The 20,181-nt window shown below is 38.9% G+C and overlaps 1 protein-coding gene across 16 annotated transcripts in view; it reads right to left on the bottom strand.

The window, feature by feature from the left end:
* TANC2 (tetratricopeptide repeat, ankyrin repeat and coiled-coil containing 2) overlaps positions 1–20,181 on the bottom strand; it is a 386,637-nt gene that overhangs the window by 22,073 nt on the left and 344,383 nt on the right. For all 16 annotated transcript variants that reach the window (XM_070561684.1, XM_070561681.1, XM_070561680.1 and 13 more), the window contains 3 exons: positions 19,531–19,767; positions 8,109–8,294; positions 5,995–6,088 (listed from right to left, as the gene is read on the bottom strand). In XM_070561684.1, coding sequence (XP_070417785.1) covers positions 5,995–6,088; positions 8,109–8,294; positions 19,531–19,767 — 517 coding nt within the window. The remainder of the gene's footprint in view (positions 1–5,994; positions 6,089–8,108; positions 8,295–19,530; positions 19,768–20,181) is intronic.

Raw genomic sequence — 20,181 nt, forward strand, 5'->3', positions numbered from 1 at the left:
CAGGAATCACAGTCTAAGGGCCTTGGGGCCAGTTTTCATTCCTTTTCTTCATTAGTTTCTAGACAGAAGTTTCTAGTACATTTGCAACTATTTTTATACTACAGTCAGAATTGTTCAAGGTTAAAGATGGGAGAAGAGGTGTGACAAAGGTTCTTTTCTTCTGAATATAAAATAATGGAGTCATAGATAAAAAACAGCTATAGTTAAAACATTCTTCTTTTTGCTCTACTGTCCACTGTTTATGAGCTTTGCTGCAGTGGAGAGTCTGTGAGTGCCAATTTCATCCTCTGAGTATCATTTCAATAGTAGTAAGAAGAATTTAGAGATATACTTTCTACTAAGTCTGTATGTGAACAAATATGTATTTGTCTCATTTAACCAGGGGATCTCAAACGCATAAGGTGTGTTTTAAAAATGGATGAAGGTTGGGAGGATGGTAAACACTGTTAGAAGATGGCAGGAGTATGTTTTCAAAGAAAGAGGATAAACTTTTTTTCCGAACAGACTTGGAAACTTGATGTGGCAGTTAGCAAGTCCTTCCTTTATTATGGCCACCTACTCCAATGGCACATCAGAAAAGGATATTTGGTAGATGCAGATATTTCAGTTTGCAAATGTTGGTATCTAGTCAGGGAAGCAATTGAAATTCCAATCAAATGGTCACTTGTAATTTTTTTCATGTAGGTGCAAATTATGACATTTTGTCTGCAGGCTTAGTCAAATTTATCCACAACTGACTCATATGCAAAACCAAAACTACCTGTAATTTCCACTAAGATAAACTTTCAACTAATCTTTTCCTTCCTCAAGGATAAGAAGGGCTTATGAAGGAGAATGTGACAATTTTAGAAGATATATTCACTCTTAAACTAGACGTATCTACTCCTTGTCTTATGTGTATTTTCAGTTATATTTTTGACCTTTTGTGTGTTTGTGTGTGTGTGAAGAAGATTAGCTCTGAGCTAACATCTGTTGCCAATCTCCCTCCATTTTATGCAGGATGCTGCCACAGGGTGGCTTGACGAGTGGTGCTAGGTCCGTGTGGGGGATCTGAACCTGCAAACCCTGGGCCACTGAAGCACAGCACGCAAATCTAACCACTATACCACCAGGCCAGCCCCTAAACTCTTAACAATGGCATTTCTGTCCTATTCCTTACAGAAGTGCAGAGGCTTGGTCCTATCTGAGATGAGGGTCATTTCCAAGCCCTGAATGGATGAGTACAGGTATTGACGGGTATGATTATTTACTTGACAAAGAAGCTTTGTCTCTTGTTCTTTCAATCAAAGTTATCTTTCCTCTTTTTCAAGTTCATATTTCTAAAATTTCAGAAAAAAAAAAAAACCCTTTAGTTCTTGGGTCAGAACACAAGAGTAGCTTAAGAACTTGGCTGGAAATCATCACACTGTACACCTTGAACTTACACAATGTTATATGTCAATTATATCTCAGTAAAGCTGGGGAAAAAAAAAGAATTTGACTGGGTTAGACGCTCAGTAGGAACCATAAGAATCATCTTGTTGATACATAAAACAAATGATTTGGATCTAACTTCCATGTTCCGATCCCATTTAAAGTAGCTGTTAGGTGATAAGGTGATAATGTTCTATGTATGAGGGGGAGGGGGGCGTAAATACATTCTTTTTCACAAAAGAATTTATAGCGCCCTGGAAAACACACACAGTATTTCAGAATCAAGCCTCTAACCCATGATTCCAGTTCATTGCACACAGCTGAAAATTCTCAACCAGTGCTGATCTTGAAAGTTAAACTTATACTGTCTACTCTAACCTGGAATTGTATTGCTCTGGCTGGCCCATTCCAACCCACTGGATAACACATTTATATGAGAGAGAATGTTCCATTTGGCCTTTTTCTTTGTTTCTATCATCTCTGTTGCTTAGGTTATGACGTAATTTGGCAGGAAGCTCCAGCTGATAGCTGGACATGGTCATTAACACAGCTGGCCAATTTCATCTTAGAACTACAGAACTATGTAAAATGGGATCTGTACTTTCCAAAATCCAAGAGCAAGGAGTTGCTTTGGCTGGATCTTGTATGTCTTATCAAAAACTGTTAAAACCTTTTGAAAGAAATAAGATTAAGGTAAAGCCAGTTCTGTAAAACAACAAACTGATTTTTAGAGCAAACACAGCAGTTTGGAGCCCAATCTCTTCCTGAGAGACCAGTGACAGAATTTGTTCCCTAGCTTGTCCGCATCTGATGAGATTATCTGACATCAACGGTCCTTTTTCAAAGGGAAACATCTAAAGAGTTTGAAGAGGCAGACAGGATGCAGCTCAGAGTTAGGGAAATAGCCAAAGTCTGCTTGGATGGAATGCAGACACTAAAGAGAACGCAGCGAAGCAAATGGTCCTTTTGCTTATCTATTTTCAACCTTGAAAGAGTACAGTACAGACAGGTCACATAAGACCAATGGGAGGGAGGTGGTTGGGGAGACATAAACTGAGCACTGTTATCCAAAACAACATTAATTAGGTAAACATTTATTGAGCTATTTGTCAGACACTGTCTTTGCTCTCAAGAACTCACGGTTGAGTAAGGATAACAGACAAATAAAGAAATATAATACTATACAGTGTGATGAGCATAACAGCGATAAGTCCATGGAAGTTGTATGGGGTTTCACACAGGAATAAGTGCCTGAGAAGGTCTCCAGGAAGAGATGACAATCTGAGCTAGGTGCGGAAGGAAAAATAGGAGACTTACAGGCATGTAAGGACATGGGGGAGGCATGCTAGTTAGGAAGAGCATGTATAAAGGCAGTGAGGTGGGAAACAGCATGTTTATTGCTATAGAGTTACTGGAGACGACAGGCAACAGATGAGGCTGGAGATCAGGACTGGTCTTTTTATGATACATTAAATAACTTCATGCTACAGGTGGTCAATGAAGCAGGAAAGCAACATGAACAGATTGTGGTTCAGAAAAATCACTTTGGCTGAAGTCTGGGAGATGAATCACAAAAGAGTGAGGTTAGAGACAAGATCAGCTGGGAGGTAGTTGCAATAATCTAGGTAAAAGATGATGAGGGCATGAATTAAGGGTATCTTGCTTATTTTGTGAGCTCTCGCTTCTTTGGGGTCATGGAATGGCTCAGGTAAGAGCTGATAGAAGCTTTTAATGCTGGTCCTGGTCTGTGCCCATAAGACAAAGGAGAGGAGGGAGTGGTGAACAATCTTGTCACCTTAATTGCTTTTCTTCTGAGTTGTTCTATAAGAAGTCTGTGAAAACCCTGTGGGACAGGAGGGGTCAGTCAGATGGTGAAAGCTGGATGTAGGAAGATGTTATCTGGAAGGATAAAGAGGCTGCAAAAGGAGGACAAAGGCAACTAGGACATTCTAGTGATCTGCTTTTAGAAAATCAGATAGAGAAAAATTACATCTCAATTCATATTTCACTATATGCTAAGAGATATTTCATTGATTCTAAGACACACTTTTTTCCTTCACATTTTAACACCTCTGAAATCAGGATGCATCTTACAATTGATGTGATAATAAAGAATTGTGTCAGTTTAATAGGCAGAGGATTTTTTTGTAGTGGCACATAAAATAATGGTTATATAGTTTCTTATAGTTAGTGGTATCGTAGATTTGATATAGTAAGTGATGCAGATTATTGAAAACATCATGACCATCATATTTTCCATAGGTAAAAATTTAGGCCAGGGTTGTAGCTATGAGACCCTAACCACCTGCAAGTCATAGACCTTCATTCACTATATAAGGGAAACATATATAAGATTTTGTCATTGGAGGAAACATGACAGTTCAATGAGTCATTATAAATTTTAAATGATTATGTGCTATAAGTTAGAAAGAAACATGTATACTTAGTAAATCCACCATTATAAATAGAAAAGCAACCCATAGTCTATTTTATACTAGTGGTGAGTTGTAGGGACATTTTTACATAGCAAAGACATTATTTTCCAGTTTTTCTGAAGTCAAATAACTTTTTTTTTTTTTTTTAGATTTTATTTTTTCCTTTTTCTCCCCAAAGCCCCCCAGTACATAGTTGTATATTTCTCGTTGTGGGTTCTTCTAGTTGTGGTTTGTGGGACGCTGCCTCAGCGTGGTCTGACGAGCAGTGCCATGTCCGCGCCCAGGATTCGAACCAACGAAACACTGGGACGCCTGCAGCGGAGCGCGCGAACTTAACCACTCGGCCACGGGGCCAGCCCCAGTCAAATAACTTTTTATAGATCTATAAATTATACTATGAATGAATTTTATTCTAACTCATAATTAAATAGCATTTCAAGTTTATAATGCTGAAATTATTTCATATAAATATCAAGTTAAACACAACACAATTCTGATTGCAAACAAACTGACATGAAACTTTGATTTTTTACAATCTTGAGATATGATACATATGTAAGAGAATTAACGTAACAAACTTTATTGCACACTTTAAAGCATGAAATATTTTAAAAGTCCTGAGGCCATAAAGTTTTATTCTAATAAGAAATTCATATCAATAAAAATAAGTCTTCCACTTAGTCCACAACCTTCTTGAACATTTTTAAGGAATTCTTTCAAGTACAGCACTAGATGTGTTTGATATTCATGACTATGACTATTAGTCCTGTAATTCCTATCCGTTATCACCACTGGGCCACTACTTTTCTTTGCCCTCTCCAGTGGTTACATGTGCACGACCTGGCGGACAGGAGTCTGTTGGGAGGTAGAGCAACACTGTGCTGGGGAAGGCTGTGCTGATAGGAGCAGTGAAGCAACATGTCCCTTCTGTAGCTCCAGTTCACAGTATGCATACTCCAGAACTTGTAATGTCCTGGTCAGTCCCTTTCCCTCAGTCTGTCCTCTGGTTTCCCTCAGGGTGGGGTCCCAGAGACAGCAGCTGTCTCCAGCTGCACATTTTCTTTTAATCTCTCATGGACTCTTAAGCTGCAGCTGCCTGGCATCTGCTCTCTTTGGCTCTTACAGAGGGAGGGATTGTTTGAGAAGTAAATTCCTGAGCTTGGGACCATTCTTCGTGATGTTAAAGAAGCTATGAAAACTATCTAAGATTTTTGCCATGGGTAGAAATATCACAATTGAACAGGTAATTATAAATTTTAAATGAATTCAAGTGTCTTCTCTTATTTTTAATAACCCTTTGACCCTAACCAAAACATATACCCTTTTAACTTAGTAAAACAGTCTCCCTAAATTGGCCAACTCAATCTTGGTCTAATTCTCCTGGCAAATATGACACATATCTGTGGTGACTCTATAGTTTTCATTGCCCTGGTTTCATAAAAATACATAAAAGGTTACTAATGTTTCTCCAGATGTTCCAGTTTAGACATAGGGGAAAGACAATAATAATTTCCTGCAAAGGCCACAAGAAGAGCCTCTGTTTGTATAGTAAGTCCCAAGGAATATAGAAATCATTTTGCTACACACCAAGAGGGCTTGCACAGGGCTGTGCCTTACAGGGTGGTACCTTCATTTTGCATTTCAGATGGCAACTTTCCTCATAATGAATCAGTTTAACCACGTCAGATACCACTCTGCCATAATAACACTTGGTTAAGCCAGAGGTGTGGCTAAAAATTTAACCTCCTGGTTCACAACTACAGGTGGAAAGAGTTCTTTTGATGGGAGAAATATTTATTCCTAACAGCTACAAGGATCACATAAAGAGAAAGTCCACAACTATTTTCTGCTCTGGTTTGGCACATTGTAAGGAAACTTTCAGTCTTTTAAAAATATTTGGAAACAAGAGCAGGGGAAAGTTTTGTTTGAAAGGAGACTCCAGTACTAATGGTTTGGAGAATCCAAAGGGCAAGAGGATTGAAAGAAGGAAATTGCTTGACTTTTTATTTTGGCTGAATCAGACTTTAATACGAAAGCCATAAGGCAGAGACTGCCAAAGGTACGCCGGAGAAAAAGTCAGGGTGGGAGATGCAGAGAGTGTCTCCACACATTCACGAGAGAAGAGAGTAATGTCTGTGAGAAGTACCTGTCTCTCCCCAAAGACTGTCAAAGCTGTTGATCTGTGCTCTCTCCACTTCCTCCTCATCTTTTTCTGGAAGATCAAGTAGATAGGAGACAATCTGAAACAAGAAATTGTGTCAGCTCAAACTTCAGGTAGAAAACTATGCTACTGACACCAGCCTATGAGGTCTGGAAGATACTTAGATGATCAGTGTCATGAAATCTCTTGCACACAAAAGGAATCAGAACTGACTGTCCTAGCAAAGAAACCCAAAGTTGCCATGATGAGCATCTGTTCTATTAGGTACAGTTTACATGTTTCTCTTGAACACAATTCACTTATATAGCATGTGATTTTTTAAAAATTACATATTTCTCATATTTAAGTTCAAGAAACAATCCCTCATCCTCCTGATAAAATTACCAATAAATAAAGAGAAAACAAAATCAATAAACAGAAACCAAAAAATAAATATGGAGAAAACTGAGGGCCTGTATTTCTTCAGAGTAGAGCAATTATTTTCTTTTTTCCTCTCAGAAGTACAAGGACTGTTTTGGGGATAGTAAAGGGAGAATAGCTGCTAACAACAAAGGAAAGTAACAGCTCTGTTTCCAGGAATTTGACTGTAGAGAGAGCTAAAAAGCCTCCCACAGATAATAAAAATTCTGATTTTACTAACTATTTCCTTGGTGACATATCAGGTAGGTTGACAGTGCAGTCCTATCACTGAGGCATCCAATGCAGTGATGAGCTGACTTGTACCAGCCCATGAAAGCGGAGTGATAAGTTTTAAGGAATTTTGAAAGTCGGTTGTTAAAGATGTTTATTAAAAATTAAATAACAAATAAGTTATGTTAAAAACGAAGGCTAAAAACATGAAATTTCATAACTTCCTAGTTATTTAACTACATTTTACTATTATTTGTGCTCTTTAAGTTTTTTATATTTATTGTCTCTGTATGGTGGAAATACTACATAATGGTGTGCTACTGTGTGCATCTCTTCCCAGCTTTGTGTTCAGTGATGCCACACTGGTAGCTTGAAATCAGCCATGGTGAGACTGTTTACACCTTGGAAACTGGCAAACATTACAATTCAGAATTTCATTTAGTACTAAAGCTGAAAGAGGTTCCAGTTTAATGAATATAATTTGTATGAAGGTGAGAAATAGTTTAATAGTAGATCACACATCAGATTTAATGACAAAATTATTGGGAAAAGGGCAAATTGGGGTGCAACTCCATTTATCAAATCATGGTTGAGTTGCAATCATAGGTTGGCTATGGATACAAATTTAGCAAAAATCAACAAAAGCATTCAATTAAGAGTATTGTATATTTCATTACTATTTGTAAACTGTGTGCTACATGTTCTTTACAACTAAAAAAAATTATCTTAAAGTAAAATTTATAATACATTTAAGTATGTAGGTACACACACACACACACACACACAAACACACATACATTCCTGCTCTACTCCACTCCCTTCCCAAGAGCTGATTGTTAAACATTTCCTAGTACACTACCAATCCATGTATTTTGCCACTATATTATTACTATCATTAATAAATAAATTAGCAAAAATACCATTTGTATAGTGTTTAACAGTTTACAAAGCACGTTTCATACCAGTCTTGTAAAAAAGAATTTATTAGCCTTACTTTACTGACGAGAAACTAAGGTTCTGAGAGATTGGGTAAATTCCCCAAGGTCCAGAGCTACTGAGTAGCAAAGCTGGGACTCAAATCTGGTCCTTCTAAGATTCCAGATGTTGTGCTCTTCCCATTCTACACGCCTACCCATGTGAACGCAGGTCAACAAATAATAACTCTGAGCCTAGTGTCATTGTCTGTTAAGTAGTGGTGGAAAGTGGGGAGGAACTGGATTAGATAATTTCCAAGATCCTTTCCAAGTCTCATGTTCTATGCCCACAACTCTAGGTACCTTGGCATTTGAGAATTCAAGTGCTTTGGTGAGTCTAATCTCCCTATTCCTGAGAGCAAGGATCAAAAAGCTAGTTCATATTAATTAGGCTGGCAATTTTGCAATAATGCAACCCTTTTCTCCCAGTTTCCTAGGGCCTTCAACACATAGCTTGAAAAAAAGACCCCCAAATCTTATCACCTGCTTTCTTACCTCGGTGTAACCCATGGAGGCTGCAGCAATGAGGGCCTGTTGGATGGCGTGACTCTTCTTAAACACTCCTTGCTGCTGACCAGCCATTGTCCAGTCACACTGAATCAAAAACTTGACAACTTCCAGATGACCTCGGAGCGCAGCATGGACCAAAGCACACTGCCCATTCTTATCTAAGTGATCCACCTAAGCGGAGGGGACAGAGAAATCTGTGTGAACAAAGACTTGTGGCTGTACTCCCAATCTAGTCGCATCAGCCCATTGCACATGTCTGGACTACTAAAATTCATCCTTTCCCATTCCTTGAACCATCTCTGAGAAAATTTAGAAGATATTCTCCTACTCAGGCTAGATCATCATTGAGCTATAACTCTGGTAGATGCCCCTCTTTTCATAAGGTCAGGCTTTTGTTTTCATATCAAAATAAGCAAAAAAACAAAACTCCCAGCTCCAGCTTTGCTTTTCTGAGGTAATTCTCCTTTGTCCTCAAATAGTTCTTTTCGGACAAAGATTTGAAAGACTTGCAGGCTCTGTTGGCACAAAAAACTGTCTTTTGAGATCATGAAAGGGAAGAAAAACATTTTGAGGCTCCAATTCTTTGGTTTTCCAAAGAAGCAAAATATCTCATATCATGAATCACACATTTGACCAGGAAGCTTAGGCAGAGGCCACTTCTTTCTTCCAATGGGAGGGCAGAATCTCAAAGATCTGGCCCAAACGGCTAGAGGTACTCGGAGCTTAATGCTAGACTAAGTTTCAACAGCAGTTTTTACAACTGCAGTCTTGGGTACAAGTTTAGTTCAAAAGAAGAGCCTAATTAAGATCAACCAACCATGAGGTCCCTAGCTACAAGTCTCAATAGATGAGCAGTGTTTTTCTGGCAAGTAGGCAGGTTCCCTTCCAGTGGTAGTTAGAGTACTTGAAATGTGAGTTCTGTATCTTGTTCTCTTCAGCTTTATTTCCACCCAGCCATCCATACAACAAATGTTTACTGAATGTCTGCTATGTGCAAGGTACCACATAGGATAAAAAGGTGAATAAGATAGTAAAATACGGATTCTGTTCTCAAAGATTTTCCAAGAAGGTAGGGGAGATGTGACCAATATGACAAAAATCTGTCCAACAAAAAGGAATATGTAATAAATGTCATAAAGAAAGTAAAAGTGTAATAAAATTTCAGAGAATTCCCAGCTAGAATCAGGAATGGATTCAGAAGGAAAGTTGCTACAGTGTGAATGTTTATGTCCCCCCAAAATTACATGTTGGAATTCTAACCTCCAAGATGATGGTATTATGAGGTGGAGCCTTTGGGAAGTGATAAGGGCTCTGCCCTCATGAATAGGATTAGTGTCCTTATGTAGAGGCTCCAGAGACCTTGCTTGCTCCCTTCCACCATGTGAGGACAAAGGGAGAAGGTGCAGTCTGTGAACCAGGAAGCTATCACCAGACACCGAATCTGCTGGAGTCATGATCTTGGGACTTATCCTCCAGAACTGTGAGAAATAAATGGTGTTTATAAGCCATTCAGTCTATGGTATTTTGTTATAGCAGCCCAAATGGACTAAGAAAAGGTCTATCTCAACTGACTGAGATAGGAAATGATTAATTCTAGTTTTTGTCAGGGTCGGGGGTACATGAAGGGGAAGTTTAAATTACAAAGTTGAGAGAGTCTTTTGAGACCAGAGCATAGATATTTTTGAATGCCAGACTAAGTGGTCTAAATTTTAATCAGTAGGTAATGGAGAGTCATTGAGAATTTTCAAGATCAGAACTGTATTTTCAAAAACTAAGAGGATGAGGTGATGTTAGCAACATGGCAGAGTGAGCTGTTCCTTTTCTCTCTCCCCCTTCTGAACTGCAACTAAATGGACATTCACTAACCAATGGAGGAAGCCCATACAGCACAACAGGACACCTGAGAGACTATGCAGCTATAGATCTGAGGGTGGATTGACTGACCCTCCGGGAAGTGGTGGAGATAGGTGAGCACTCCCTGCCCTCCTCTGGTAGCCCCATGCATCTGCACAGATGCTTTTGAGCCTGGCACAAACCCCCCAAAAGCGGGAACATGCGCCAGGGCAAATGTAGGAAGAGGCAGTGGCAGCCCTTAGTCCACTGGTGATGGCTTTCCCTGTGGGGCGGGGGGTGGGGGAGCCCACCATGCCCCTGCAGACCCAAGGAGTGGCCCTAGCTCCTCCAGGTGAGGAAGCTCCCCACCACCAAGCAGTCCACACAAGCACCTGAATGCTCCCCAGGCTGGTGCAAGCACCTATAATACTCCCACAGCTTCCAGCAGACGGGGTGGGACCAGAAACTCTTCTGCTTCCCTCTAGTGGTAGCAGGTGGAATCTGTGATCTAATACTACCACAAAGGCCCTGACAAAAGATCAGTTCATCAAACACCACGAGCAACTGCAGCAACAAACCAGACTAGAAGGAAAGTGACAATTCTCCAGAAACCAATCCTGAAGGCACAGACATTTACAATCTAAATGACAGAGAATTCAAAATAGCTGTCATAAAGAAACTCAATGATTTACAAAAGAACACAGAAAGGCAGTTCAGTGAGCTCAGGAATAAAATGAATCTCTTCACTGAAGAGACTGAAACTATTAAAAAAATCAAGCAGAAATTCTGGATATGAAAAACACAATTAATGAAATAAAAAATAATTTAGAATTATTAAAAAATAGAGCTAATGTTATGGAGGAAAGAACTAGTAATTTAGAGGATAAAAATAAAGAAATTCTACAGGTGGAGACAGAACTAAGATTTTTAAAAAATGAAGGAGGGGCCGGCCCTGTGGCTGAGTGGTTAAGTTCGTGTGCTCTGCTGCGGCGGCCCAGGGTTTCACCAGTTTGAATCCTGGGCGTGGACATGGCACTGCTCATCAGGCCAGGCTGAGGTGGCATCCCACATGCTACAACTAGAAGGACCCACAACTAAAAATACACAACTACGTACCAGGGGGCTTTGGGAGAAAAGGGAAAAATAAAATCTTTAGAAAAAAAAGAAAAGAAGGAATTCTTCAAGAAATATTTGACTCAATTAGGAAAAACAACGTAAGGATTACAGATATTCCAGAGGGAGAATAGAGGGAGAAAGAAGCAGAGAGCTTGTTCAAAGAAATAATAGTTGAGAACTTCCCAAACCTGTGGAAGGAAAGAGATTTACAAATATATGAAGCTGGGGCTGGCCCCATGGGCAAGTTGTCAAAGTTCTGCACACTCTGCTTTGGCAGCCCGGGGTTCATGGGTTCATATCCCATATGCAGACCTACTCTACTCATCAGCCATGCTGTGGAGGCATCCCACATACAAAGTACAGGAAGATGGGCACAGATGTTGCTCAGGGCTAATTTTCCTCAAGCAAAAAAAAAAAAAAAAAAAAAAAAAGAGGAGGATTGGCAACAGATATTAGCTAGCTCAGGGCAAATCTTCACACCCACAAAATTAAGTTCTTCCTTTGAAAAACAAACAAACAAACAAAAACACAGACAAATACATGAAGCTAATAGAAAGTGTAATTACATCAAAGCTAGGCGTATAATAGTAAAACTGGCAAAAATCAATGACAAAGAAAAAATATTAAGGGCAGCAAGGCAGAAGAAAATAACCTACAAGGGAAACCTTGTTAGGCTTTCAGTGGATTTCTTGGCAGAAACCCTACAGGCTAGGAGAGAATGGATGATATAGTCAAAATATTGAAAGACAAAAACTTTTAGCCCAGAATACTCTATTCAGTGAAACTTTCCTTCAGATATGATGGAGAAATAAAAGCTTTCCCAGATAAGCAGAAGCTGAGGGAGTTCATTGGCACTAGACCTCGCCTACAAGAAATAATTAAAGATGCCCTCCCACTAGAAACAAAAAGGCAAAGGTCTACAAAACTTTGAGCAAAGAGATAGACAAAATCAGAAAACTGCAGCTATCAGAACACGGAGGCAAATACTCAATTATAACTTAAAAGATAAAGGGAAAGAGAGCATCAAAAGTAAGTATAAACACTTCAACTTAGTTACAAACTCACAACACTAAAAACAGAAAAATTTGCAACAGCAATAACTCAGAAGGGGAAGAAGATAGGGATGGAGATAAGAGGCTATGAGAAAATGGACTATTTCATCTAGAAGATCTTTTATACAAACCTCATGGTAACCACTAAACAAAAAATCAGAGCAGAGCCACAATTCACAAAAAGAGAGAAAACTGAGAAAACCTTCTCAGAAAACTAAGAAAATGAAATGGCAGTCAGAAATACAAAGGAAGAGAAACAACGGAAACATAATAACCATATATAATTAGACATAACAACCAACCAACCAGAAAACAAGAGATAAAATAGCAGTATTAAGCCCTCATATCAATAATCACTCTAAATGTAAATGGATTGAATTCTCTAATAAAAAGACAGAGTAGCTGGATGGATTAAAAAATAAGGCCCAAAAAATATGTTGCCTCCAGCAAACACATCTCAGCTCTAAAGAGAAACATAGGCTCATGGTGAAGGGATGGAAGACAATACTCCAAGATAATGGAAAACAAAAGAAGGCAGGTGTTGCCTACTTAGACAAAGCAGACTTCAAATTGCAAAAGACAATGAGAGACAAAGATGGGCAGTATATAATGGTAAAAGGGACATACCATAAAGAGGACATAACACTTCTTAATATCTATGCACCCAACAGAGGGGCACCAAAGTACATAAAACAATTATTAACAGACCTAAAGGGAGAAATTAATAGCAAAACAATAATAGTAGGAGACCTCAATAACCCACTTACATCAATGGACAGATCATCAAGACAAAAAGTCAACAAGTATATTTAAATGAAACACTTGATCAGATGGACTTAATAGATATGTAGAGAACATTCCATCTAAAAACAGCAGAATACACATTCTTCTCAAGTGCACATAGATCACTCTCAAAGATAGACCATATCTTGGGAAACAAGGCAACCTGCAATAAATTTAAGAAGACTGAAATCATCTCAACCATCTTTTCTGACCACAATGCTATGAAACTAGAAATCAACTACAAGAAAAAAACTGGGAAAGTCAGAAACATGTGGAGACTAAACAACATGCTACTGAACAACCATTGGATCAATGAAGAAATCAAAGGGGAAATTTAAAAATACCTAGAGACAAATGAAAATGAAAATACAACATACCAACTCTTATGGGATGCAGCAAAAGTGATAATTAGAGGGAAATTCACAGCAGTATAGGTCCACCTCAACAAACAAGAAAAATCTCAACTAAGTAACCTTAAACTGCTTCGAAGAGAACTAGAATAAGAAGAACAAAGCCCAAAGTCAGCAGAAGGAGGGAAATAATGCAGAAATAAATGAAACAGAGACTAAAAATAAACAGTAGAAAGGATTAGTGAAAACAAGAGCTGGTTCTTTTAGAAGACAAACAAAATTGACAAACCCTTAGCCAGACTGACCAAGAAAAAAAGAGAGAAGCCTCAAATAAGTAAAATCAGAAATGAAAGAGAAGAAATTACAACAGACACTGCAGAAATACAAAGGATTATAAAAGCATACTATGAAAAACTATATGCCCACAAATCAGATAACCTAGAAGAAACAGACAAATTCTCAGACTCATACAACCTCCCAAAACTGAATCAAGAAGAAATAGAGAATGTGAATAGACCAATCACAGGTAAAGAGATTGAAAGAGTAATCAAAAACCTCCTGAGAAACAAAAGTCCAGGACAAGATGGTTTCTCTGGAGAATTCTACCAAACAAAGATTTAATACCTATCCTTCTCAAAATATTCCAAAAAATTGAAGAAGAGGGAACACTTCCTAACTCATTCTACAAGGCCAACATTACCCTGATACCAAAGCCAGACAAGGACAACACTAAGAAGGAAAGTTACAGGCCAATATCGCTGATCAACATAGATGCAAAAATCCTCAACAAAATATTGGCAAACCAAATACAACAATACATTAAAAGGATCACACACCATGATCAAGTGGGATTTATACCAGGGATGCAGGGATGGTTCAACATCCGCAAATCAATCAATGTGATACACTACATTAACAAAATGAGGAATGAGAATCACACAATCACCTCAAGAGATGCAGAGAAAGCATCTGACAAGAACTAATATCCATTTATGATAAAAACTTTCAATAAAATGGGTATAGAAGGAAAGTACCTCAACATAATAAAAGCCATATATGACAAACCCACAGTCAACATCATATTTAATGGTGAAAAACTGAAAGTCATCCCTCTGAGAACAGGAACAAGACAAGGGTGCCCACTCTCGTCACTCCTATTCAACACAGTACTGGAGGTTTTGGCCAGAGCAATTAGGCAAGAAAAAGAAATAAAAGGAATCCAAATTGCAAAAGAAGAAGTGAAACTCTCGCTGTTTGCAGAAGACATGATTCTGTATATAGAAAACCCCAAAGAATCCATCGGAAAACTATTAGAAATAATCAACAACTACAGCAAAATTGCAGGGTACAAAAATCAATGAAAAACAATCAGTTGCATTTCTACACACTAACAACAAACTAGCAGAAAGAGAAATCAAGAATAAAATCCCATGTATAATCGCAACAAAAAGAATAAAATATTTAGAAATAAACTTAACCAAAGAGGTGAAAGACCTGTACACTGAAAACTATAAGACATTATTGAAAGAAATTGAAGAAGACATAAATAAGTGGAAAGATATTCCATGCTCATGGGCAGGAAGAATAAATATAGTTAAATTGTCCATACTACCGAAAGCAATTTACAGATTCAATGCAATCCCAATTAGAATCCCAATGACATTCTTCATGGAAATAGAACAAAGAATCCTAAAATTTACAGGGAACAACAAAAGACTCCAAATAGCCAAAGCAATCCTGAGTGAAAAAAACACAAAAACGCTGGAGGCATCACAATCCCTGACTTCAAAATAAACTACAAAGCCATAGTAATCAAAACAGCATGGTATTGGCACAAAAACAGACACACAGATCAATGGAACAGGATCGGCAACCCAGGAATAAAACCACACATCTATGGACAGTTAATCTTCGATGAAGGAGCCAAGAACATACAATGGAGAAAGGAAAGTCTCTTCAATAAATGGTGTGGGGGGCTGGCCCAGTGGCACAGCAGTTAAGTGCACATATTCCGCTTTAGTGGCCTGGGGTTTGCCAGTTTGGATCCTGGTGTGGACATGGCAATGCTCAGCAAGCCATGCTGTGGCAGACATCCCACATATAAAGTAGAGGAATATAGGCACGGATGTTAGCTCAGGGCCAGTCTTCCTCAGCAAAAAGAGGAGGATTGGCAGCAGATGTTAGCTCACGGCTAATCTTTTTTTAAAAAAAAAAAAATGGTGTGGGGAAACCTGGACAGCCACATGGGAAAAAATAAAAGTAGACCATTATCTTGCATCATACACAAAAATTAACTCAAAATGGATTAAAGACTTGAATGTAAGACCTGAAACCATGAAACTCCTAGAAGAAAACATAGGCAGTACACTATTTGACACTGGTACTTAGCAGCATCTTTTCAAATACCATGTCTCCTTGGGCAAGGGAAATGAAAGAAAAAGTTAACAAATGGGACTACACCAGACTAAAAAGCTTCTTCACAGCATAGGAAACCATGAACAAAATGAAAAGACAACCCACCAACTGGGAGAAAATATTTGCAAATCATTTATCTGACAAAGGGTTGATCTGCAAAATATATAAAGATCTCATACAACTCAACAACAAAAACACAACCCAAACAAAAGATGGGCAGAGGATACGAACAGACATTATTCCAAAGGAGATACACAGAGGGACAACAGATACATGAAACGATGTTCAACATCACTAATTATTGGGGAAATGCAAATCAAAACTACAATGAGATATCACCTTACACTGGTCAGAATGGCTATAATTACCAAGTCCAAAAACAACAAATGTTGGAGAGGATGTGGAGAAAAGGGAAGGCTCATACAGTGCTAATGGAAATGCAAACTGGTGCAGCCACTATGGAAAACAGTATGGAGAGTTCTCAAAAAATTACAACTAGAAATATCATATGATCCAGCTATCCTACTACTGGCTATTTATCCAAAGAACTTGAAATCAATGATCCAAAGAGATTTATGCACCTCTATGTCCTCTGCAACATTATTCACAATAGCCAAGATGTAGAAGCAACCCATGTGCCCTCCTATGGATGAATGAATAAAGAAGATGTTGTATATAAATATATACAATGGAATACTACTCAGCCATAAAAAAGACAAAATCGCCCCATTTGCAACTACATGGATGGACCTTGAGGGTATGATGTTAAGTGAAATAAGCCAGACAGAGAAAGAGAAATATTGCATGATTTTACTCATATGTGGAAGATAACAAAAACATGGATAAAGAGAACAGATTAGTGGTTACCAGAGGGGATGGGGGTTGGGAGGTGGGTGAAAGGGGTAAAGGGGCACACATGTATGGTGACGGACAAAAATTAGACTACTGGTGGTAAGCACAAAGAAGTCTATTCTGAAATTGATAAATAATAAGGTACACCCCAAATTACACAACGTTATAAATAAACAATTATGATCTCAATAAAATTACTGGGGGAAAAAAAAAACTAAGGGGATGAATAAAAGGAATCTTGGCTCCTTGGTGAAGTGGTGGATCCCAGGGCTGGGGGAGTAACAGTAAAAGATGAGTCTGGAACATCTTTCAGTGCCAGACAGTAGAGAAGTGCTCATAAAATAATGAGAGGAAGTTGAAAGGACACAGGAATCAACTTGATGGAGCTCCCAGTGGCCAAATCTGGGACAATGTGAGCAACGAAATAAATAATAATTGCAATGGGTTATAGATCGTAGTATAAAATAAATATCTAGGAATCCATAAATAAATGGTGTTATAAATAAATAATTGAATAAATAAATACATGGAGGAGAAGGGACAGCTCTTCCTTACATTAGGAATATAATTAATAAATGTTGAAAGAATGAGAGAAATAGGTATCACCATTAGGCAAACACCATAACAATAATTATTGCAGCAGGAATCATTGATGAATCCTAAAATTAGTGGACAAAAACATGAGAAACAAGATATCTGCCTAGTTTCAAACATCTCCCTAAAACATAATTCTTAATTACAAAGCCTTTTAAAAAAGGCTTTATTGGGGGCTGGCCCTGTGGCATAGTGATTAAGTCCAGCGTGCTCTGCTTCGGCAGCCCAGGTTCACAGGTTCGCAGCCTGGGCATGGACCTAGCACTGCTTGTCAAGCCATGCTGTGGAGCATTCCACATAAAACAGAGGAAGACTGGCACAGATGTTAGCCCAGCAACCATCTTCCTCAAGTAAAAAAAGACGAATATTGGCAAAAAATGCTAGCTCAGAGAGAATCTCCCTCAAGCAAAAAAAGAGGAAGACTGGCCACAGATGCTAGCTCAGAGCAAATCTTCTTCACCAAAAACAAAATAAATAAATAAAAAAGCTTTATCACTGTTAATTCTCACACTGACCCTAATAATCCTTTTTACAGATGGAAAAAAGTGAGACAGAGAGGTTAATTGATTTGTGCAAGCCCTTATAAAGAGTAAGTGTGAGTGTGGGCTTTGAAAAAGTTTAGTTTGATTCCAAAGTTTATGATTTTAATGACTTGCCTCCTCTTTCTCTCATGGGAACCAGACTACAAGTGGTTAGGGAGGAGTAAGGAAGCAAGGTAAGGAAGCAGAGATGACTCTTAGGACAGATCTGGTGGACTCTGAAGGGAAGAGAGGGGATGGATGACAGCTTCTGGTTAGCAGGCAGAGAGGGAAGTTTCTCTTTCAGGTCAGAAGAGATTCACAGGTTTGTAGAAATTGAGAAAAAAGGTAGTGTGAATTTAGGAAAAGAATGAAATGAAAAGCGAGAGAATGAGCAACATAACTGAGATAAAAATATAAGTGGAGGCAATTACTGTGGAAAGGAAGGTAAACACTTCCTTCTTTGAGGCAGAAGTAAAGACGAGTGTAGGAAAAGATTAAGAGAATTCTGACATAAAGGTACATTGAGATGAACTCAATCTCAGTAAAGTAGGAGAGCAAAACAGGATTGATAGGTTCTTGAGAAGAGTACAAATGATTTACATAGCTGCTCTGGGGAAAATGACAAATGAATAAAATGATAACTGAGCAGCAGAAAAGACCGGTGGAAATTAGAATATGAATTTACAGCAACAGTAATAAGGTCCAGTTGTCATTCTGTTTCTAGAGGTGTTCATTCAAACGACTGGGACATTATAGGTGGACCATGATTGTGTCAAAGTAAACATTTAAGGCTTTGGGATTTCACTGAGAGTTTCAGCTCCAGTTTCCAAAAAAAATCTCAGGAGTCCTACTTTCCTCACTGGTAAAAACATCAAACACCTCAGAGCGAGGTCATACATTTTACTGATATTTTACTGCAAAACCACCAAAATCCTCAGTTTGTTTTCAGGACTGAAACAAAATACCAGGAAACTACAATTTTTCCCAGAGGTCTATATTTTTGAGACCAGCATTTTTTTTTTTTTTTGAGGAAGATTAACCTTGAGCTAACTACTGCCAGTCCTCCTCTTTTTGCTGAGGAAGCCTGGCCCTGAGCTAACATCCATGTCCATCTTCCTCTACTTTATACGTGGGATGCCTACCACAGCATGGCGTGCCAAGTGGTGCCACATCCACACTTGGGATCTGAACCAGCGAACCCCAGGCTGCCGAGAAGTGGAATGTGTGAACTTAACCACTGTGCCACGGGGCCGGCCCGAAACCAGCATTTTTCTTTTCACCAATATTTTGAAATTGAGTTCTTTTATATCAGTGGCTCTTGAGATACTATAAAGCAAACACAGTTTTTAGAAATGTTTTCAGAGATTTAAAATATACTAACAGAAACACTTCTGATTGCCTCTGGTCAGTCTGAGTATAAATAAGGAGAATCATCTTCTCCCCAACCTCTGTGGTGGAGTCTTCAAGGATAGGATGAGGGAGTCTGGGCTCTGTTCTTGTCTCCATGGCTAACCTTTCTTCTCTACACATGAAAGGCTTAGTGTCTGCAGACACCATTCAGTTCAGACTTCCCACTACAGTCTCCCTATTCCTCCACTTCTCCTTCCTCACTCTGAGCTCAGAAGAGGATTTCTTGGTTGTTAGGTAGGGACTTCTCGTGGCTTCTGATAAATGAAGCTTCCTAAGTGCCTGTCAAAGGTTTAGGACTGTGTCCAGATGCAGCGTGGAACTGGCAATGGCAAGTGGGCAAACACTGGGATGTATGCAGAGCTAGCACTCCCTTTGATCTGTTCCATAATACCTAGACTCGTGGGGTGACACAGCAGATAAGGAAGACTACAGCAGAAGAAAGAAAAAGGGAAGAAAAAACCGGCAGTCAGGCAGCCACTACCTTGGCTCGTTTCTTGCACAACAGCACAACGATGCTCAGGTAGCCTGCCGCTGCGGCATAGCCCAGAGGAGTCAGACCGCTTTCAGAAGATGCGTCCACATTGGCCCCAAACTCCAACAGCAGGGCCACCATTTCTGTGTAACCAAGATGAGACTGTACACATAGAATTGGAGCATTATTTAAAACCTCTGTCCGGTAATTAATGTTGGCACCTCCCAAAATCAGCAGTCGGCTGACCTAGAAATAAGTAAATAAATAGAAGTAATATTCAGACAAATATCAGTCACATCCTATTAATCAGCCTTTATTAAGTACCTTTATTAAGGACCCCACAATAGTATCTAGGAACATTTAGTAACTGCTTTATTTTATAATCTTTATTTGTTCCTTTTTCAGTACTTTGCCTTTGGAAAGGAATGTACAATGTCTCCCTTATATAAACTGCTCAGAAACTGTAACAAAAGCCAGCCCTACTGTAATGCTGAACGCTGGCCTGATAGTCAGAAAAGCTCGGACCAAAACAAGGCTATCTGAGGTCCATGTACTCAGGACGCAACAGGACTGACCCTATAAACGAGAGTCAGCTTACAGAAGGTCAGTAGGTTTGGTCTTCAATTCACAGAATAAATTGTAACAAAATACATTAAATTA

Source organism: Equus przewalskii, chromosome 10 (genome assembly GCF_037783145.1).
Source record: "Equus przewalskii isolate Varuska chromosome 10, EquPr2, whole genome shotgun sequence".
Lineage (NCBI taxonomy): Eukaryota > Metazoa > Chordata > Mammalia > Perissodactyla > Equidae > Equus > Equus przewalskii.